This window comes from Sapajus apella, unplaced genomic scaffold (assembly GCF_009761245.1).
Source record: "Sapajus apella isolate SASKATOON/1434 unplaced genomic scaffold, GSC_monkey_1.0 scaffold94, whole genome shotgun sequence".
Taxonomy (NCBI): Eukaryota; Metazoa; Chordata; class Mammalia; order Primates; family Cebidae; genus Sapajus; species Sapajus apella.
The window spans coordinates 8194999-8213529 of NW_022437034.1; the positions used below are offsets into that span (position 1 = coordinate 8194999).

General features: G+C 44.3%; 1 protein-coding gene across 1 annotated transcript in view; it reads right to left on the reverse strand.

The window, feature by feature from the left end:
• The window catches only part of LOC116535447 (calcium-activated potassium channel subunit alpha-1), a 213948-nt gene extending 195425 nt beyond the window's left edge, over positions 1–18523 (reverse strand). Inside the window, exons 1-5 of the mRNA XM_032256517.1 lie at positions 18518–18523; positions 14641–14746; positions 12794–12876; positions 7070–7139; positions 705–860 (exon numbers count right to left, since the gene is read on the reverse strand). Of these exons, the coding sequence (XP_032112408.1) occupies positions 705–860; positions 7070–7139; positions 12794–12798 (231 nt within the window). The 5' untranslated portion in view covers positions 12799–12876; positions 14641–14746; positions 18518–18523. The remainder of the gene's footprint in view (positions 1–704; positions 861–7069; positions 7140–12793; positions 12877–14640; positions 14747–18517) is intronic.
• Positions 18524–18531: the final 8 nt, after the last annotated feature.

Consider the following 18531-nt stretch of genomic DNA (forward strand, 5'->3'; position numbering starts at 1 on the left):
ACCTGGTCCACCCTGTGAGGACAGATTTGGTTTTTTTCTCTCCTTGCCTGCACTGGTGCAGCAGGTATGGCCAACTTGGGGATTTTAGAGTGGCTGCCCAGCCAGCTCTGACAAGGACATGAACACATTCAGACTGCCTGTCTCTCGGGGCAAAGGGCGCTGCTGCCGAGGAGTCGGTACATTGTTTGGCTCTCCATTCAAACAACTGCGGTGTGTCAGTCCTGCTGGCCTCCTTGATTGTGCAGAAATAAATAAATGAATTACGTTGTTGGGGTTTGGGCTTCAGCACCAACACATGGTCTGCATTTATCCACACAGTGAGAGGTCCACCAGCCACTTGATATAAAAGAGCAAAATGATAATTCTTTTCTTTAGGCGCTCTGTTGCCATATGGAACGTATATAAATCATATTTTTGTTTTAACAGCAGAGGCTTTGTTGATAGATAAACATGTGGTTTATCTAAAAGAAAAAGAGAGGATTGTGCTTTGAACAATCATTTAATGGCCATGGATGTGCCAAATAAAAATAAAAACATAATTTTGAAAAAAGCTGGCTTCATGCCCAAATCCGTAACAAGGAATTTCTCCTTAACCCAAGTGGTTAGAGTCCGTCGATCTGTTTTGAGTTTAAGCTGTGCTCTCTACTCAACCCCACGACAAATAGAATCCTGAGCTAATGTGCTCTAATAAGACGAGACGTTACCTTTATGAATGACCTCATGGAGAAGAGGTTGGCAAGCATGGTGGAGAGGCCTTGAGCCAGGCAGCTCTGGGCTATGAAGCCCAACTTCAGCTCTGCGAGGCAGATTGCATCATCACCCTCCTTCCAATTCCAGCTCGGGATGTTTAGCAGATGGGCCTGGGGAAACAAAAGCAGGTATGAGACCTTGCTCTGTTAAATGTTCAGCTGTTTAAAATTTCTTCTGGGATATGCAGCATTGCCCAATCATGCAGGGCCATTCAGACTCGCCCTTCTTTTCCCTTGCTGGGGTCTGATGTTTGCTGTTTTATGCAACTCTTCTGCTCATCACACTTCAGTCTCTCTGGATTGTTGTCTCTGTACCTACTAAGCTTAAGTCTTCCCCTGGATTTGTCATTTGGCCAAATAGAGCCCAGAGGGAATTTCCCCTTGTAACAGATACATCAGCCCAGGTTACTAAGATGGCTAGCTAAATTGTTAGGTTGAGTCCTCAAATGGACCATAAGATTGCCAAATGCCTGTATATTTTCCATTTCTTTTTTACCTGCCTTTCCAATACTCCAGATCAGTGACTCCCAGGCATTAGGAGCAGGCATCAGAATCACCTGCAGGCTTTGTGAAAACACAGATTGCTGACCACTCAAGCCCCACTGCTGGCATTTCTGATCCAGTAGTCCGGGGTAAGGCTGGAGAATCTGGCATTTCTAACATGTTGGAGGTGATGCTAACGCTGCTGATGTAGGGGCCACGCTTTGAGAACCACTGCCCTAAAACATCAGGTAAATCACAAATCACAATATTGACATTTCCAATCTCTTGCAAATGGACTGGTCCTATTCAACCCTTCTCAGGCCCTGAGACAAAGACCCAGAGGCATGCTCATCCAATTATTTTTAAGTGGCATGAAGCAGAGAGTCATAGAAAATACATTGGATGAAAGTATCAAAGTTCAAAAGGTTCTCCAGAGTTGGAAAAATCGGCGAAAGACCAAAGTAAAAAGATTTACAAGGCTTTCATGTCAAGTACAGCATTTAGGTTAAAACAAATCAACTTTATAAATTCAAAATGAGAAGACCTAGCTTGGCAGCAGGCAGGAGAGAAATAAAACAAAACGCACAGACCTAAATTTAAGTGTGTGGGTAACTAAAACGTCAAATTTTAGGCCAGCCATGTGATATTACAGAGAAAGCCGGTGTTTACTTGTTAGAAATGCTCTCCAGATCAAGGGAAATGAACAATTCATTCTGTTGTAAACTGGTCAGACCAGTTCCAGAGTACTTGATCCAGTTTTCAGTCAGATTTAAAGAGGGCAAATGATCAACTGAATAACTTGCAGAGAAAAGTGACAAAGACAAGAAGAGAGAGCATCTGGAAAAAATCTTTTGAGGAACAGTTAAGAGAGCCAGTAATATTTGGCCTGAAGAAGGCTCTTGTGCTCAGAGAGACATGATGGTTACATCTGAATACTTCAGGTACTGCTGTATCCAAGATTAGGTTTGTCCTGCTTTGTTCTAGAAGCCAGAATTAAGACTGGCATCTATTCCAAAAAAGCAGATTTTTGTCTTGTTTTATAAACGAACTTCCTAAGGATGTAATTTGTCTACCAAATGGAGAGGGTTACCTTAACAATTGCAAGGTCTTTGTCCCTAAGACCCGGTAAGTATTTCTCCAAATTACTATGGAAAGAACATTTGCTCTGTACTAGGAGGTGGAATCAGAGAGCTCATCTAAGTCTCTGCTAATCCCAAGGCTCTATGGCTTTGATATTATTACTTCTCTGCACATCTCAGCAAACACGAGGAACACCAAGGGAGCCTTCCCTTCACTTTCAGAACAACATACAATAGTTGAACTAGAAGGATGGAAGACTCCACTGTGAAAACAAAGAGCAAATCCAAGGGCTCCACACTCTGCTTTCAAAAATACCACTTTTGTGAAATTCCTTCCTGCAAAATCCACTTCTATGACAATGTTGTGCATCCTAAGCCAAAAGTAGTTACCCCAGGGAGAGATGACTGTGACCTCTCTGATGAGAGCATGGTTAATATAGTCTCATGGAGAAGCCACAACAAGTAGTAATTGCTGTCAAGCTATCAAAGGACCTTCCCCACATTGCAGGCTCAGTTCCAGCAACTAGCCCTTCCCTTTATCCCTTCCTCTCCCTACTCTCCACTGGCTTCAGATGGCCACTTTCCCTTTTATTTCCCAGGCAGTATAGAGAGCACATCGGTTTAACTGGAGAAATACTCATTTGTAGTAATATCATCTGAGAATCTGGGAACAATGAGGAGAAATTTAACTAATGAACAAGTCAAGCATTGTGTGTGAAAGGAGATTTTTTTTTTTTTGGTCCAAGCCCTAAAGAGACACCTCTGAACCTTCACGGAACCTTCAAACAAACAAGCAAAGTCTTTCAAAGAAAGTCTGTCCTATCCCCATGTGCTATCTAGGATATGAGGCCCTGGCATTACACCCTTGGGTCCCATGTGGCCCTGTCTGGCTTAGTTCTGTAGGTACATTTTGAGCTTTCTTTCTCACTGTCCACCTTGACACTTGGGCATGTGATTACAAAGAAAAGTTGAGTTTAGAGCCGGGTGTAGTGGCTCACGTCTGTTATCCCAACACTTTGGGAGGCTGAGGTGGGCAGATCACAAGGTCAAAAGATTGAGACCATCCTGGCCAACATGGTGAAACCCCGTCTCTACTAAAAATACAAAAATTAGCTGGGCGTGGTGATGCACACCTGTAGTCCCAGCTACTTGGGAGGCTGAAGCAGGAGAATCACTTGAACCTGGGAGGTAGAGGTTGCAGTGAGCCAAGGTCACGCCACTGCACTTCAGCCTGGGGATAGAGCAAGACTCCATCTCAAAAGAAAAGAAATGAAAAGAAAAGAAACGTTGAGTTTGTTCCATATCTCAGGCTTCTGGCCCTCCTTTTTTGGACATTATATTTTCTCCAACACAGGGAAGGAGTGAGGGCGACTTGCTGAATGCCGGGAGGGAAATCTCTGTGCATGAAACAAAGAGAGGAGACCGACCCAGGAACGCAAATCCTTTGTTTCTGGCAACTTCGTCGTTTTCCATTTGAAGTAATCTGAGTCTGATGAAAAATGCCAGTGTAAGTGGCCAGAAGTCTGGAGGCAAATCCTCTCTCCCTAACATGGAGAATATAAAGAGAAGATCTGGCAGATCTGGCTGCCCTTCATTTCTGCTACTTCACCACCTCTCCCTCATCTCATGGAGAAACAACGTGGAAACAGGCTGTCCTAAGAAACCAGGAGAGATAAATTCCAGTCCCAGTTCCATCTCTCACTACATACAATTTGCAGAAGCCACCATGAGGAACAAAGGCGGCCATGAAAGAGAAAACGCGTTAATATGACTGCCCAAGTGTCAGGGTGGACAGGGAGAAAGCAAGTTCTTCGAACTTGCCTCTGTCTGCACTGGGCTCATGGAACTTGGCTTCCAAAGATAAAGGCCTCTTTCACTAGAGTCTTCCGCAAAAATAAAAAATCCACTGATAGGTAAATCATCAGGAGTGACTTTCCCAAGAAGTTATAAACCAATTTGTCTTTGAAGAGCATCAAGGCATTTACACTCAAATCCGAAGATACCCTGCATTGTCTTTCTTCTGTATTCAAAGATGGCCAACATCAAAATGTTTCTCTCCAATGAGTTTAGTCATATTAGAAGATACACTTTGGAGAGCATCAGCCTTTCTATAAGGCCTAGTCTAGCGAACCACAGTTTGGTTCAATGGGCTGTGGCTCCATTTAAAGAGTTGGTGGCAGTCAGCTGTTCTGTCTCCCCACTCTCTGGCTACAGAGTGGTGGCCGTGATTTGTGCCCAGCAGAGTTGCGCTGTCTGTCAGAGCTTAGACGCCCTGCTCTGAAGTTACCCTGGGATGCTAAAATGCACAGATGGTCCAATGAGTAATAAAGAAGATAATGGATGTCACAGCTCTCTTTTAAAACCATAAAATATGACACAAATGTCTACAATTATGATGATGACAAACTCAGGGCCAGTTTTACATGGAAAGGAAGTAGGCAGCTTCCCTATATCCCTCCAGGCCCTACAACATTCCTATAACTAGATCATAGGGGACTGAAATGCTTCATATTTCAAGCTTGTTGTCCAATTATAAAATAAACTGTCTCTTGGAATATGTTCCTAGTGACCTAACTTCACAGGCACATACCAGATCGTTTCCCAAAAGCAACTTGTAATGCATGGAGATCTCTAAGCATCTAGGATTCTAGGATGGGTGCAGCAAAAGGTGCCAAAAGAGAAAGAAAAAAAATGTTGAAAGGGAAGTGGAAGAAAACATTGAAAGAGTAGGAAGCATCTCAGGAAACAGCAAAACTGTGAAGCAGGGTGAAGAATGTCTACTTGCAATTCTACAAGGAATGAAAGATAAAAAATGATGAGTAGATGTTTTGTTGTTTCTCCAGAAGAGATAAATAAAAGGGCAAAAAAGAAAATGTCCTGTGTCAAAGTCACTCCATTCCTTGTGTCCTTACCAATCATCTGAGGATCGGTGATTCTGCCCAACCCAAAAACTCAAATAGTTTGGGATGGTTCTAAACAAATGTGTTCTAAGCAAATAATCATGAATTGGTTGATGTCTTTCTCATCGTTTCTGAATAATTACAAGGCAGAGGTTTGCCAAAGACATTCAGGTTGCTATGATCATGTGATTACTGACCAGGGACTGTCTGGAATCCCAGGCCAGTAGAGCTATTTTGAGTTTGAAAAGAACTGCAGTTCTAAAATCCTCCTTAATTTCTTGAAGATGCTGCATCAGCACTCATTGGAGAGAGAAAAAAAGCAACTGACAGCCCCTTTTAAACATACAACATTAATTTTCCTATTCAGTCTAAATTCAGCCAAAATTCTAAACAACAGCTTAAAGCACTCCCACACTAAATGAAATTTCAGATCACAAATGAAAGAAGGAGAGCTCCTTGCTGTAGGAGCTGTCACCAGTCACAACCTTGCTAATAAAATTCACCTCCACCTACGAGGGCTGCTGTCAAAAACTTCTCCAGCTTGACGCCTGCAAGTTACTGATATCCTCACTTTATCTCTTCAGTGTCCTTGGGTTTTACAGAGACAAACAGGTGAATGTGACCTTGGGTGCCCACCACCAAATCCACTGGCTGGAGAATAACATGTTCTGCAAGGGAGCCACCTGCTGAGGGCTGGGCAGTGGTTGGCAGCAGGCAGGCATTCTGGGTGGTGGGCCAGTCATCGACAGCAGGCTCCACTCGGTGACAGCCTCTGATGGGCCTCCACACAGCAAAATGGGCCAGCACTTGCCAGCAATTAAGAAATAACGGCATCGTGCTGGTGCATTTGGCAGAACGGGGTTTTCTCTGGGTCACCTGGCTGCCTATTTCATAGGGAATATGGCCCATAAGAGGGGATATGCTGTCACTCATAACCCAGCAGGGAGTTCTTCTGTGCAGACAGGACACCTGGCTCCAGGTACTGGGCAGTCTCTGGTTACTAGGCTTCATTAAGGACATAACTGGTACCGGGTGCCACCTTCCCTCCCCTAAAGCTGTTTTCTTGGAGTGTACTGACTGGCCGAGAGAAGGAGCGTTGCCTTTGAATGAGAGACTGGACTCTGGTTTACTGAAAAGTAATCAAAGGGAAACAGCATAGACTCTGACATTTGTCTTCTTTCCAGTCAATCCCCCAATGTAAGCTATAACACAAGGAAAATTCCTTTCTGTTTAATCTCTGGATAGCCTACGAATTTCCTGATTCAACTCTGTAAATTCTCATCTTGACTCTGGGAATGTGTTCCATATTATACTCTTACAGAACACATTACGCACTCACCTGTTCACCTGGTCTCAAATAGAGAAATCTTATTATTGTTCACTTGGCTGGAGCATTCTACACCTTAATGGCTAAAACCCCAAGGACACAAAATAGGGCTTTTCCTTCACTGATATTCCTGTCAGTGTCAGGGAGAGTGATAATCACACAGTAGGTATTCAATAAACATTTATCGAATAAATACATGACTACAGCACATAAAAATGAAAGTTGTTGTAATTTAAGTATGGATGGGCTCTAACAGTACATCAATAGTTCTGAATCTCGGGTTCCAATAGACACTTCCTGAATGAATCAGTACAAGAAGGAGCATCCTTCCAGTGACCAAATGCAAACATGTTGTTTGAACTAAAGAAATGTCCCGGGGAGATTTTTAACCATCACACCTCTTTACCCAGGTCTTTGAGTTGCACACACGTGGGCACGTGAGTGTGTGTGTGTGTGAGGCTGTATAATGAGAAAGAAGAGGCTGGACTGTGGATGTGTCTTCAGACCCGGAGAGGGCTCTCACATTCCTACCTTGTTGTGATACTGCAGCATTTGAGTGATGATTCTTATCTTCGGATGGTAGTTCTTTATGGAGATTACTCTGAAAAAGAAAGAACCAGCGCTGAGACTGGTCTGCCTTATGCATAATGTCTGACCAAAAGATCAATTTTATTGTCTTCAAATGGGTACCCATGGGACTGAGGTAGGAGGCAGGACTTGATTCCAGAGCCAGAGCTCAGATACTACACACAATTGAGGACTATCTGAAACGGGGATGGAGCAGAAGCAACCTTCCATTGGACACGCCCAGCAGTGTGGTGTATCAGTTTCCCATTGCCATGGCCACAGCTGGGAGCTTCCCTGTATCCTCTAGGCCCCAGAACATTAATATTACTAGATCTTAGTGGATTGAAATGCTTCATATCTCAAGCCTGTTGTCCAATTATAAAATCAACTATCTCTTGGAATATGTTCATAGTGACCTAACTTTACAGGCACACACTAGGTCCTTTCCTGAAAGCAATTGTAATGCATGGATGAATTCCAGTCCCAGTTCCATCTCTCACTACATACAATTTTGGGGAGGCACCATGAGGAAAAAAGAAGGCCATGAAAGAGGACGCACTTTAATATGATTGATACCCAGATGTCAGGGTAGACAGTGAGAAAGAGAGCTCAAGAACTTGCCTCTATCTCTACTGGGCTCATGGGACTTGCCTTCCTATGGCAATGACCCAATGACTGAGAAGTGACTATGCCTTCCCTAGAAATTTCTGCATAAACTGCCCCTTAATCTGCATGCAATTAAAAGCAGGTATAAATATGACAGCAGAACTGCCCAGAGCTGCTACTCTCTGCCTACGGTGTAGCCCTGCTCTGCGGGGGCAGTCACAGAGCTGTAATACTGCTGCTTCAATAAAGCTGTTTTGTCTGCCCTACCGCCAGCTTGCCCTTGAATTTTTTCCTGGGGGAAGCTAAAAACCCTCATGGGCTAAGCCCCAATATGGGGCTCACCTGTCCTGCATCAGTACCAGCAGCCAGGGCTATCCTGAGGAGTTGCAGACACTAAGATAAGCAGTATTCCCACCATACCTCTTGGTAGTTTGAAAATAAAATCACAAAACAGCCACAGTCTGTGTCCTGGGCATGAAAAATTTGAGGTCCCCCTGGGATGCACTGGGGATAGGATGTATGCAAGTGTGTACTGACTGGGGAATGGGAAGCCTGGAGCAGGGGCTTCCAGCTTATTGCCTATGCAGACATTGAAAGCAAGCCCAAATCATGGGGCCTCGAGAGGTTTGCAATCTCCCACACCCTATGGACCAGCTCAGAAACAATCTGAGTCCAATTCTCCAAGTCAACAACTTGAGACAACAATGACCAATCAAACAAGCAGGATGACAAATGGTTCTAATTGTGACACACGCTTGTCCACTATCACAAAATATGATTTCTAAGCAGGGCTCTTAGGATGAGATCAAGGACTCAGCCTTCCACAGCAAATAGAGAAAATGATGACTTAAACTCCGGTTAAAAGTAAGTGCCAAGGCGTTGCAGGGGTCACGATCTGGTGGAAAATTGTCTCCTACCTGCCCTCAGTCCAAACTCAGTGTTAGGCATGGCCTGCACCCACCCCAGCCCTCACGTGTCCTCCCCACATCAATCATGGTGCTAAAGGGAGGGGCAGAGCGCAGATGAATGGAAACACCTGGGTTCCAGTCACAGCCATTGCACTAATGAACCGCTCGACCTTTAGGAAAACCCTGGGCTCTCTGTTCCCGTTTCCTCATCTGGACACTTGGAGCAACAGTACCTGCTTTATTTACTTCACAGGCTTGGTATGAGCGGCAAATGGGAGACCAGATGTGAAAATGCTTTGAAATCATTAAAAGTTCTCTCCACTTGTAAGTTATGGTTTTTGTCATTACCAAGTCTGTGAGAAATGACATTGTACATTTCCTTCTGTGACAAGGAGAGCTAAAGAATGGAATTCCACAGAAAGGCCCACCTCCTAAGCCTAATCAGAAATGCAAGTGCGTGTATTATGACCACCCCACAAACTTCCCACCCAGCAGCGCACCCTTCCCCGCTCCCCGCCCCCACCACTTTTAGTGCAGACATGGAGAGAAGGCAGCCAGGGAGCAGCTTTATCTGAAAAGCTGCAACTTGTGAAAGTAGGAAATGGATCACGTGAAAGCCTCTCCCAGCACAAATTCACCCTGGGTTTTTGCACTTGAAGGATTTCATTTTATTTTTGAAGAAGTGTTGTGTTGGCCCATGCTTATAACTCAAGGACTTTGAGCCTCTGTCCGCCCTGCCTTGCAGTTCACAGCTTCAGCCAGTTTTCTGCATTAGCTCATTTCAAATGGATCTTTGACATTTTAATTTCAAAGGAGGCAGACTGGTCTCATTAAACTGAGGAGGAACGAGGATTACACAAATAAGAGAAAGGCAAAGCCCATTTTTAACCCTGAACTTCCCACTTCTTTTTGCTGCCAGGGCCTCATTCTGGCTCTACTTAATTACATTTCTGATACTACCTTTGACCAGTAATTTCTATGCCTCCTCATCCTGCCAATCACCCCGGTACCTGTGTGTCTTCATATTAACCCTACCACAGTTATGATTTAAATAAAATACTGCAATTAAGAGAAACACCCATTTCAAAGCTATCACTCAGGTAGCCCCAAACATCTCTGTAGGGTCAAAACATTAAGTTTCATCTTCTTTTGGTTTTCCATTGGTGTAGGGGGAGACCCCACAAGTGCCAAGGCAGGAGCCTGAAGCCTCAGCCTATTTCCATATAAATAATGAAAAAGAAAGTAACTAGAAATATAACCGCAGTAGTTATTAGCTATTCATAGGTGATCTTAGTTATTCATAGGTGATCTTAATTTTTTTACTAATACCTCTCAGGTCAGAAGTGTGAACCCCGGCAACACTGTGAAAGGAATCAACCTAAGGCAAGATGCTTTAAGCCCTGTCACTGTGTAATGGCTGCTGGAGGGCACCTCGGCTGTGCGGCAGCGCCAGCGTTTGGAAAGCCCCTGCCATTTAGCCAGCTAGGAAAGGAGAGGTCGAAAATGGCCAAGACATCCCCTTCCCCGGAGGAGTTAGGAGGAAACTCCGCTCCTCCAAGCTCTTGCAGTAGGCCTGATGGCTGTCAGGCCCACAGACGTCCGGAGGCTTAACTGTCTCTATGTGATGTGTGGGGCTTCAGGGGTCACGTTCCACGTCTACTCTCATGTTCCACTTCTGCACCTGGGTCCCTTTTACTTAGAAGAGATCATCAGTAAAAGTAACATAAATCTTAATGTCTTTGTTCTTTCACGACATGTATGAAAAAAGTGCTGATGCATTACGCTCTTTACCTCAGCTCCTCTAACTGACACGTGATGTACTTGACCCTATCACTGACTACCAATGCCATGCCCTACCTACCCTGCCCCCAACTGTGCACCACGCCCTACCTACCCTGCCCCTGGTTTTGTACTCTTTAAAAGTCAGAGTGTCCAAGCACTCAGGGCCACTGCCGGACTCCAGGCTTCAGTTGGCAGTGGACCCCTGGGCCCAAACTCTCTTTTCTCTATCTCTGTGTCTTGTGTCTTTTATTGCTACAGTCTCTCATCTCCATACCAACAGAAAGGGGCTCACAGGACCCTGTCGAGCTGGACCCTATAATGTAGAATTCTGAAGATAGCGAAGCCAGGTTCCTTAAAGAGTTACTTTTTTTTTTTTTTAATCATTTCCAATGACAGAAAAACGTGTCAAAAGTTGAAGACCCTTCTTACTGCAAAGAAAGGAGCAAGTGACACATCCAAACCTGAGGCTGGTGTAGCCACCGTGCAGCTGCAACTGATTAGGAGATGGGCCCAGGCGTGAAGCCAGATTCTGTTCCACCCTCTTTCTGCAGCCTGGCAAGCCCAATGCTTAGAAGGGTTGATGCATCAACTTCCTTAAAATGACCTCACTAAGTGTATTGCCAAAGAAAAGTGAGTGGCAAGAAAAGATGGTGCCAGATGTTGCCTGCCAGACACAAGGACCAGAGGCTTAGGGGAGGACTGGCCCCTCGGAAATGCACTGGAGGAATTCCCCCACCTCACTGATGGGGAAGCTCCCGTCACTTGGGGCCACTGATGGAAAGTAAAGACAAAGGAGGTGCCAACATTGTCATGACACAAGGGTAACTTCCTGACCTTCATCCTAGGGTAAGTTCTCAGGAGGCATTAAACCAAGCCGCAGAGAGAGGGGAAACCTTTGGCCCTGAAAGAGGCTGTTCACAGTTAGGCAGGAGTTTCTGGGAGGACAGTGAGACTGAAATCTCCCTGAATTTAGTTCATCTCTCCAGAAGCTTCCCTTGCCCATTTTCTCTCAGCCCTCTTAACTCTTCTGCAATTCCAAAGGGCCTCTAACTACCTGGAGCTAACTGCCTTGACATTTTAGTCATTTCATTGTCACACGCCATGACAATTGGCTTTAGGCAAGGAACAAAAACTGAAGAGTTGCTTTTTTCTGAATTAAGAAAAGAATAAGGTGTTGAAGTTGGGGCCAAGATGAGCAGTTGACAGGCCTAAGCACTGTGCTGTGTTTCCCAGCGTAACCTCCTCTAGAAGATGTTCTGGAAAAAAAAAAAGCAGGGGCAGGGGGAGGGCAGTGCAGGGCCACAGTGATACACTCCTGTAATCCCAGAGTTTTGGGATGCTCAGGTGGGAGGATCATTTGAGGTTAGGAGTTCATCGAGACCAGCCTGGGGACCATAGTAAGACTCTGTCCCTACTAACAAAAAAAAATTAAACTTGGCCGTGTATGGTGGCACATTCCTATAGTCCCAGCTACTCAGGAGGCTGAGGTGAGAGGATCACCTGGGCTCAGGAGTTCAAGGTTACAATAAGCTATGATTGCATCCCTGCACTCCAGCCTCGGTGATGATGTGAGACTCTGTCTCTACAAAAAAAAAGAAGAAGAAGAAGAAGAAGAAGAAGAAAAACCAGGGAGGAGGTGGGAGGGGAGCGGAGGATTGTAGTCAAATAGATTTGGAAAGTGTTCTATAGTACATTATCTCAGAGATTCATATTAGTACTAAAAGCACTGAAAAGGCTTTTAAGAAAGAACATTAATTTTGGGAAACTGGATGAAACAGGCTAACTGGTCACTAAACTCCTCTTTGGGGTGATAGGAATCAATACGCTGGAGACACATTTGGAAAGCCCTAATAAGGGGTTTGTCAGCCTTGACACTATTAACATTCTAGGCCAGACAATTCTGTTGTAGGGGCTATGCTGTGCATTGCAGGGTGGTTAGCAGTGTCCCCCCACCAGATGCCAGCAGCACCAGATGTTATGACAACCAAAAACATCTCCAGACAATGCAAAATGTCACCTGGGGGCATCTGCCTTTAGTTAAGATATCTCAGGCCCACTTACCTTAGGGAACGTGGTACCTTAATTCAGGCCAGCATCCATCTCAATCTATTTCCTAGTTCTGTCTCAAGGAATCTCAAACCCAAGGCCAGCTGTAAGCCCTGGAGCTGCCACCTGCTGAGGGTGAGCTTCCTGTTGGCAACACCCTATGTGCCACTGCCTCAAATCACACACACAGCCTTGGATCCCCTGGGCCTATGCAGGTGGCGAGTTGTGGGGTGGCTCGTGGGGCAGAAAGGCCTCACAGAGAGAGTCCTCTGCAGAAGACCCAAAAGGACTGTCAATGGCCACAGACCGCCAAGCCCAGGGCCTTCCCCAACACCCCAAGACTTACCTCATGATGTTCGAGGCATCCTCCGCATCCGGGTCAGCGCAGTATTTGTTGGCAAGGATCAGGCACGCATCTGCTGACTCTATCTAAGACACCGAAAGGAAAAATCACAGAACACAAACATATAAATAGCCACGCTCAACTGTAGTCTCTCTCTTTTGACAGCTCTTGGGGAAGCTGGTGCTTTGCAAGGGGAGAAAAAAAAAAAAAACAATCCTGAGAACCTGAGAGATTATAGTTTTTGTCAAAAGTGTAGGCTGCAAGTTCTTGTTATGGTATAAACATTTCATCTTGTTGCTGTTGGAGGGTACAACATGTACCTTGGTAATTATACTTTTCATTTGGCATCGCTGCTTACGTGTAGGATTTGCAGATTTCTTTAAATAACAATTAATTAAGCCTTTCAGTCTCCTCCCCACCTCCTTTCCAAACCCTCTGCACCATCATCCTAATTATTCCCATCAGGAATTGGAGGTGGGTGGGTTAAACCCCTTCTCTCCAGTTAGCAAGTTAACTGAGTACTGGGGATTCAGAAATGTACACTCTGAAATCCTTCATCTCACCTTTTTCATACCTTCATTTTCTACGGACTGACAGGAGATAAGGGTTCTAAATCAGATAATATCATCATATTGCTTAGGATTCAATTAGTATTCAGATATTCAAAAGACAACAAATCTATGTATGAAATGATGTGTTATAGATGAACTCAAAATACACCTACTGACTTATCCAAACACGAATCCACTGGGGTTTATTCCTTAGAGGGGACCATGAGTTTGATGTGCTAATAATTGCTTGCATTTAAATTAGGTCCACGAACAATAACAAGTGTCCCTACGTTCTCATAAGATTTCACATGAGCCATAACTTGGGTCATGTCTGGATAATATTAAGATTAACCAGACTCTGTAAGCATAAGGAACCTTACGCTGGCTCAGGTCTGCAATCTGCCCTACTTGGTATGCTGTGCTTAATAGATCATTCCTGGATTTTGAGTGAGGGCATAATATCCTCCATGGTATGTCACAAATTGTCTCTGATTTCTTTAATGATGCAAAGAATTTATCAAAATCCTTTTGGATTACTCATCTTGGCCAATTATATTATTTATAGAATGATGTGGTGATTACAGCATTTAGACTTCAGTAGATTCACAATAATAATTTACACTCACTGGCACACAAATATTGAACATGCTTACAAAATCTATATTACATAGGTGAAGTAACAGATGCCATTTTGCCTTGTACCTGTCCCTTCTAAGCCTCAGGTGTGCTTTATGAGAAGATTCTAACTTGCCAGGTTCTAGGAAAAAAGATTTGCCCATTATCAATGATATCAGATAACTATATATTTAGATTTACACCCTGAGTCCTAGGTGGGGAAAAAAGGAAGCTCGAATGTTTTATAGCTTAGTAAAATTTTATTTTATACTTTAATGTTTCTTTCAAATGTAGATAATAGATGTCAGAGCTATATTGAGTCCAACTTAAGTGTTCGATATGGGAATTACTTGATTATTATGTTGTATAAAGACAACTGGGTCCATACAACTGGTCTGTTTCCTTGAGGAGTAGCTGATATTGAGGAAACCAGCAAAGTAAGTTTCATGTATGACCAGTCCAAGTGTGGTATGCTTAAAGGTAGTCTTGCATATGCCAGCAGAAGGAGGTCCTGTGACCAGTGGAACGGTGACATCAAGCTTGCTGGTATCTGATTAATCTCATTAGGGGTTTAGGATATGACTCGTGGCCATCCCAGAAGGTATGTTCCCTCACCACAGAGTCAGAAATCCTCCCCACTGAACCCCACCAAGATGGAATAAAAGCAGACCTCTTCTTCCTTACCTTGACTCTTGCAAGGTCATGTGGATTGAGGACCGAACCCTGATAAAATTCCACCTGAGTAAAATGTCGTTTGAACAGAGCTTCAAGCTCCAGGTTGGGGGAGATGCTACACAGGGAGAGAAGAAACCGCTATTAATATAATGAACTCGGGGGTTTTGGCCTCCATGGGTTCCTTCCTCTAATTTCCACAAGAAGCCCTGGGGCGAGGCTTCAACCTTCAAAGTCGCCCTTTTCCTTGCCATAAAGGAAAGATTCACCCTCAAGGGAAGTAAAACCTTAGCCCAACTGAAAACCAAACTAGTACCAAGGTAAAAGAAAGAGGTTCTTTGGCTTTAGGAAGGCCAAGACCTCAGGGCAAAATGTCTTGTCTTCAGTATAAATGGAATTCCTGTGTTATAAATAGGGAAGCTGAGTTGTGCCACTAGTGGGCTGATTCATTTTATGTGTACTGTGCCACAGGATGCCCACATCCAACGTGATTTCTGTGTGTGTCTGGGAGTATCTCTGGATGAGACTGGCATTTGAATCAGTGAATTCAGTAGACTGCCTTTCTTGGGAGTGGGCATCATCCAATCATTTGAGGGTCTGAAGAGAACAATAAAGCAGAGGACAGAGGCATTTGTCCCTTTTGCTTCTTGCCTGACGACTTGAGCTGGGCATCTCTTGTCATTCTCCTACCCTTGGACTGGGGTTGACATTGGCTCTATGACTCTCCGGCCTTCAGACTGAAACTGAATTATACCACCAGCTTTCCTGGGTCTCCAGCTTGCCTGTGGCAGACCGTGAGACTTCCCAGTCTCTGTATTTAAGTGAGCCAATTCTTCCCAATAAATCTCTCTAGAGATAGATAGATAGATACAGATATAGACAGATACAGATATAGATAGATATATCAATATATAGATACCTATCTATATCTGTATTAGATATATACATATATATCCTATTGACTCTGTTTCATTGGAGAACCCTGATTAACACAATGAAGGATTAGCCAAAGGTTCCCCTGGGAGAGCCATCCTGCTGTTCCCTCCATCACGAACCTTTCTGCTCTGTGCTGTATGGACTTCTCATTCCCCAAGGCCTGGATCAAAAAGTATCACTCTGAGCAGCCACAGACAGACTTAATTTACTCTAGGTATTGTTCGTGATTCACATACATGTATGTGACTCATCACATTTCTTGGTGCTGAGCTGTACTGACACCTTTCTCTTTGAAGGACAAGGATTAAACAATGGACCTATTTATTCATTTGTTAATTGTGCAGAGATGAAAAAGACTGTCTATAAGGTACAGTGCTAGGCACCGGGAGATGATATTTAGTTAGAGCTTACTATATGCCACGGACTGTGGTAAGTCAACATTTCCCTAACATTTGTGAAGTCCATAATAATAATAATATTTTCTAACATTTACTATATGGCAGACATTTAAATAAATAATAGTAAAATAGAATTATAAATAAGTAAAATAAATATTTATTTTATTGAGACAGAGTCTGTCTCTGTCACACAGGCTAGAATACAGGGGCAGGATCTCAGCTCACCGCAACCACCCAGGTTCAAGCAATTTTCATGCCTCAGCCTCTGGAGTAGCTGGGAGTATAGGTGTGTGCCACCACTCCTGGCTAATTTTTGTATTTTTAGCAGAGACTGGGTTTTGCCATGTTGGCCAGCCTGGTTTTAAACTCCTGGCCTCAAGTGATCCACCCACCTTGGCCTCCCAAAGTGCTGGGATTACAGGAGTGAGCCACCATGCCTGGCCTTGATGAGTATTAACTCAGTTAAATCAAAACAACCCTATAGTAAAGTATGTCATTAACCAAGAGCTTCAAGAGGTTAATTAATTAACTGGGCCACCTACTATAAATCTGACATTGACAGATGTTAGGGACACAAAGGTGAATCTTAGCAACAGAAGCATTAGCAGCCAGCTTTTTTTTTTTTTTTTTTTTTTGAGATAGGGGCTGGAGTGCAGTGGTGTAATCTTGACTCACTGCAACCTCTGCCTCTCAGGCTCAAGCCATCCTCCCACCATAGCCTCCAGAGTAGCTAGGACTACAGGCACGTGCCACCGGGACTGGCTAGTTTTTATATCTTTTGTACAGATGGGGTCTCACTGTGTTGCCCAAGCTGGTCTTGAACTCCTGAACTCAAGTGATCCGCCCACCTTGGCCTCCCAAAGTGCTGGGGTTACAGGCATGAGCAACCATGCCTGACCAGCTTGTTTATTCAAACCAAAGGAGTGGATGAAAGAAAAGTGGCTGCCTATGTGAATCTGAGCAGTCTTTCAGATCCATGACAAGTCACATCTTTTTCAGAAGCTTGCCCAGTAATGCCACAGACTAATGCTATTTGAAAGAGATGTCCCCAGTCACTTCTGCCACCTGATCAAAATGACTTAAGCACTCCTTGGATAACACAGGGTTGATGTTTTCTCTAATGATTATGTGTGTGTTTATCCTGAAATGCCCAACCCATGAGGGGGCCCAGCCCACACATTATACCTCTCCTGAACTTTCCAAAATGCTCAGCAGAGGATGGGCCACAAAGCGGGTAATTGGTGGCTAAGCACTGAATGGAACCTGTGGGTACTTGCTCCTGTGCTACCATAGCCTGGTCTGCCTTTTCAAAGTTTGGAGAAATCAATGCAGAAAACAAAAATGCTAGTGCCCCAACATGGTGACAAGTCAGAAGTCTAGCATTTTGTGAGCAAATGCCAGAGGATGGCGATCCACAAAACAGGGAGTTTATAGGGAAGCTGACCTCAGTGGAACCTCAGAGTAGGGCCGATTGCTGAGTGGTCAACAGCACGTCGAGCCAACACAAACATGTGAGCTTTGTCCTGAACTTTTGCAATGTGGTGCCAGGACTAGCTCCATCTCCATAAAACAAGACGACCATGGACCACACGTCCCCATGGAGGAGCCCCCTAATTCTCTCCATTCCTGGGGCAGACTACCTTTTACCTAAGAAAAGGTTTAGGCAAAGCTGAAAACCTCAACACTGGATAGAAGGGAGACACCTTGCTTTCCTCCCCTGTAAAACACACAAGATAAGACCTACCTCCTACGTGGATTATACGGCCAAATATATTTATTTTTCATGCTAATAGCTAACACTTATTGAAGCCCTACTGGATGCCTGACTCCACTCTGCACACTTTATATGGAATACTTCATTTCATTCTCACCACAGCCCAACTAGGTAGAAACTGCTATCATCTCCATGATTTATGGATGAGGAAACTGAGGCACATGGAGGTGAAGTAACTTGCTCAGCCAGTAATTGCTTGAGTCATGATTCAGATCAGGGAATCTGAGTCCAGGGTATGTACTTTTGCTCTGTCTGTAGCATAAATGAGAGCCTGTATGTGCAGTGACTGGCTAGGGTACCACACTGGGGGTTCCTAGGAGTGGCAGTTGTTATTACTATTACCTTATATCCTGTTTCCTCTTAAGTTGGTGTCTTGCTTGGTCACCAACTCACTCCTGCACTCCTAATGTATCCACACCATATAGCTAATCATCCCACAGCAGATGCTGTGGACATGCCAGGTTGCTAAGGGGACAATGATGATGACTTGGACCCACAATGAGCTCCGCTGTTATTTCTTCCAGAGATAAACTCAGATGTGGTCCCAGAATCGCCTCCACAGAGGCAGGCTCTGCTCTCATCATTGAACCAGTGTGTTGCTTCCCTTGCCATTGGTCCTCTAATATCTTCTCCAATGAGGCCAACAGGGATCATGGCTTATCCAACTCTGGTCCTATCCACAGTGCTATTCCCCATAACCTCCACTCTTAGAGACATTCAAGGAGTCCTCCACAGGGTGCGTGGTTGGGCAGAGGGTCTGACAGCAACAGGAGCCTCTTACTTGTGAAGAAAAAC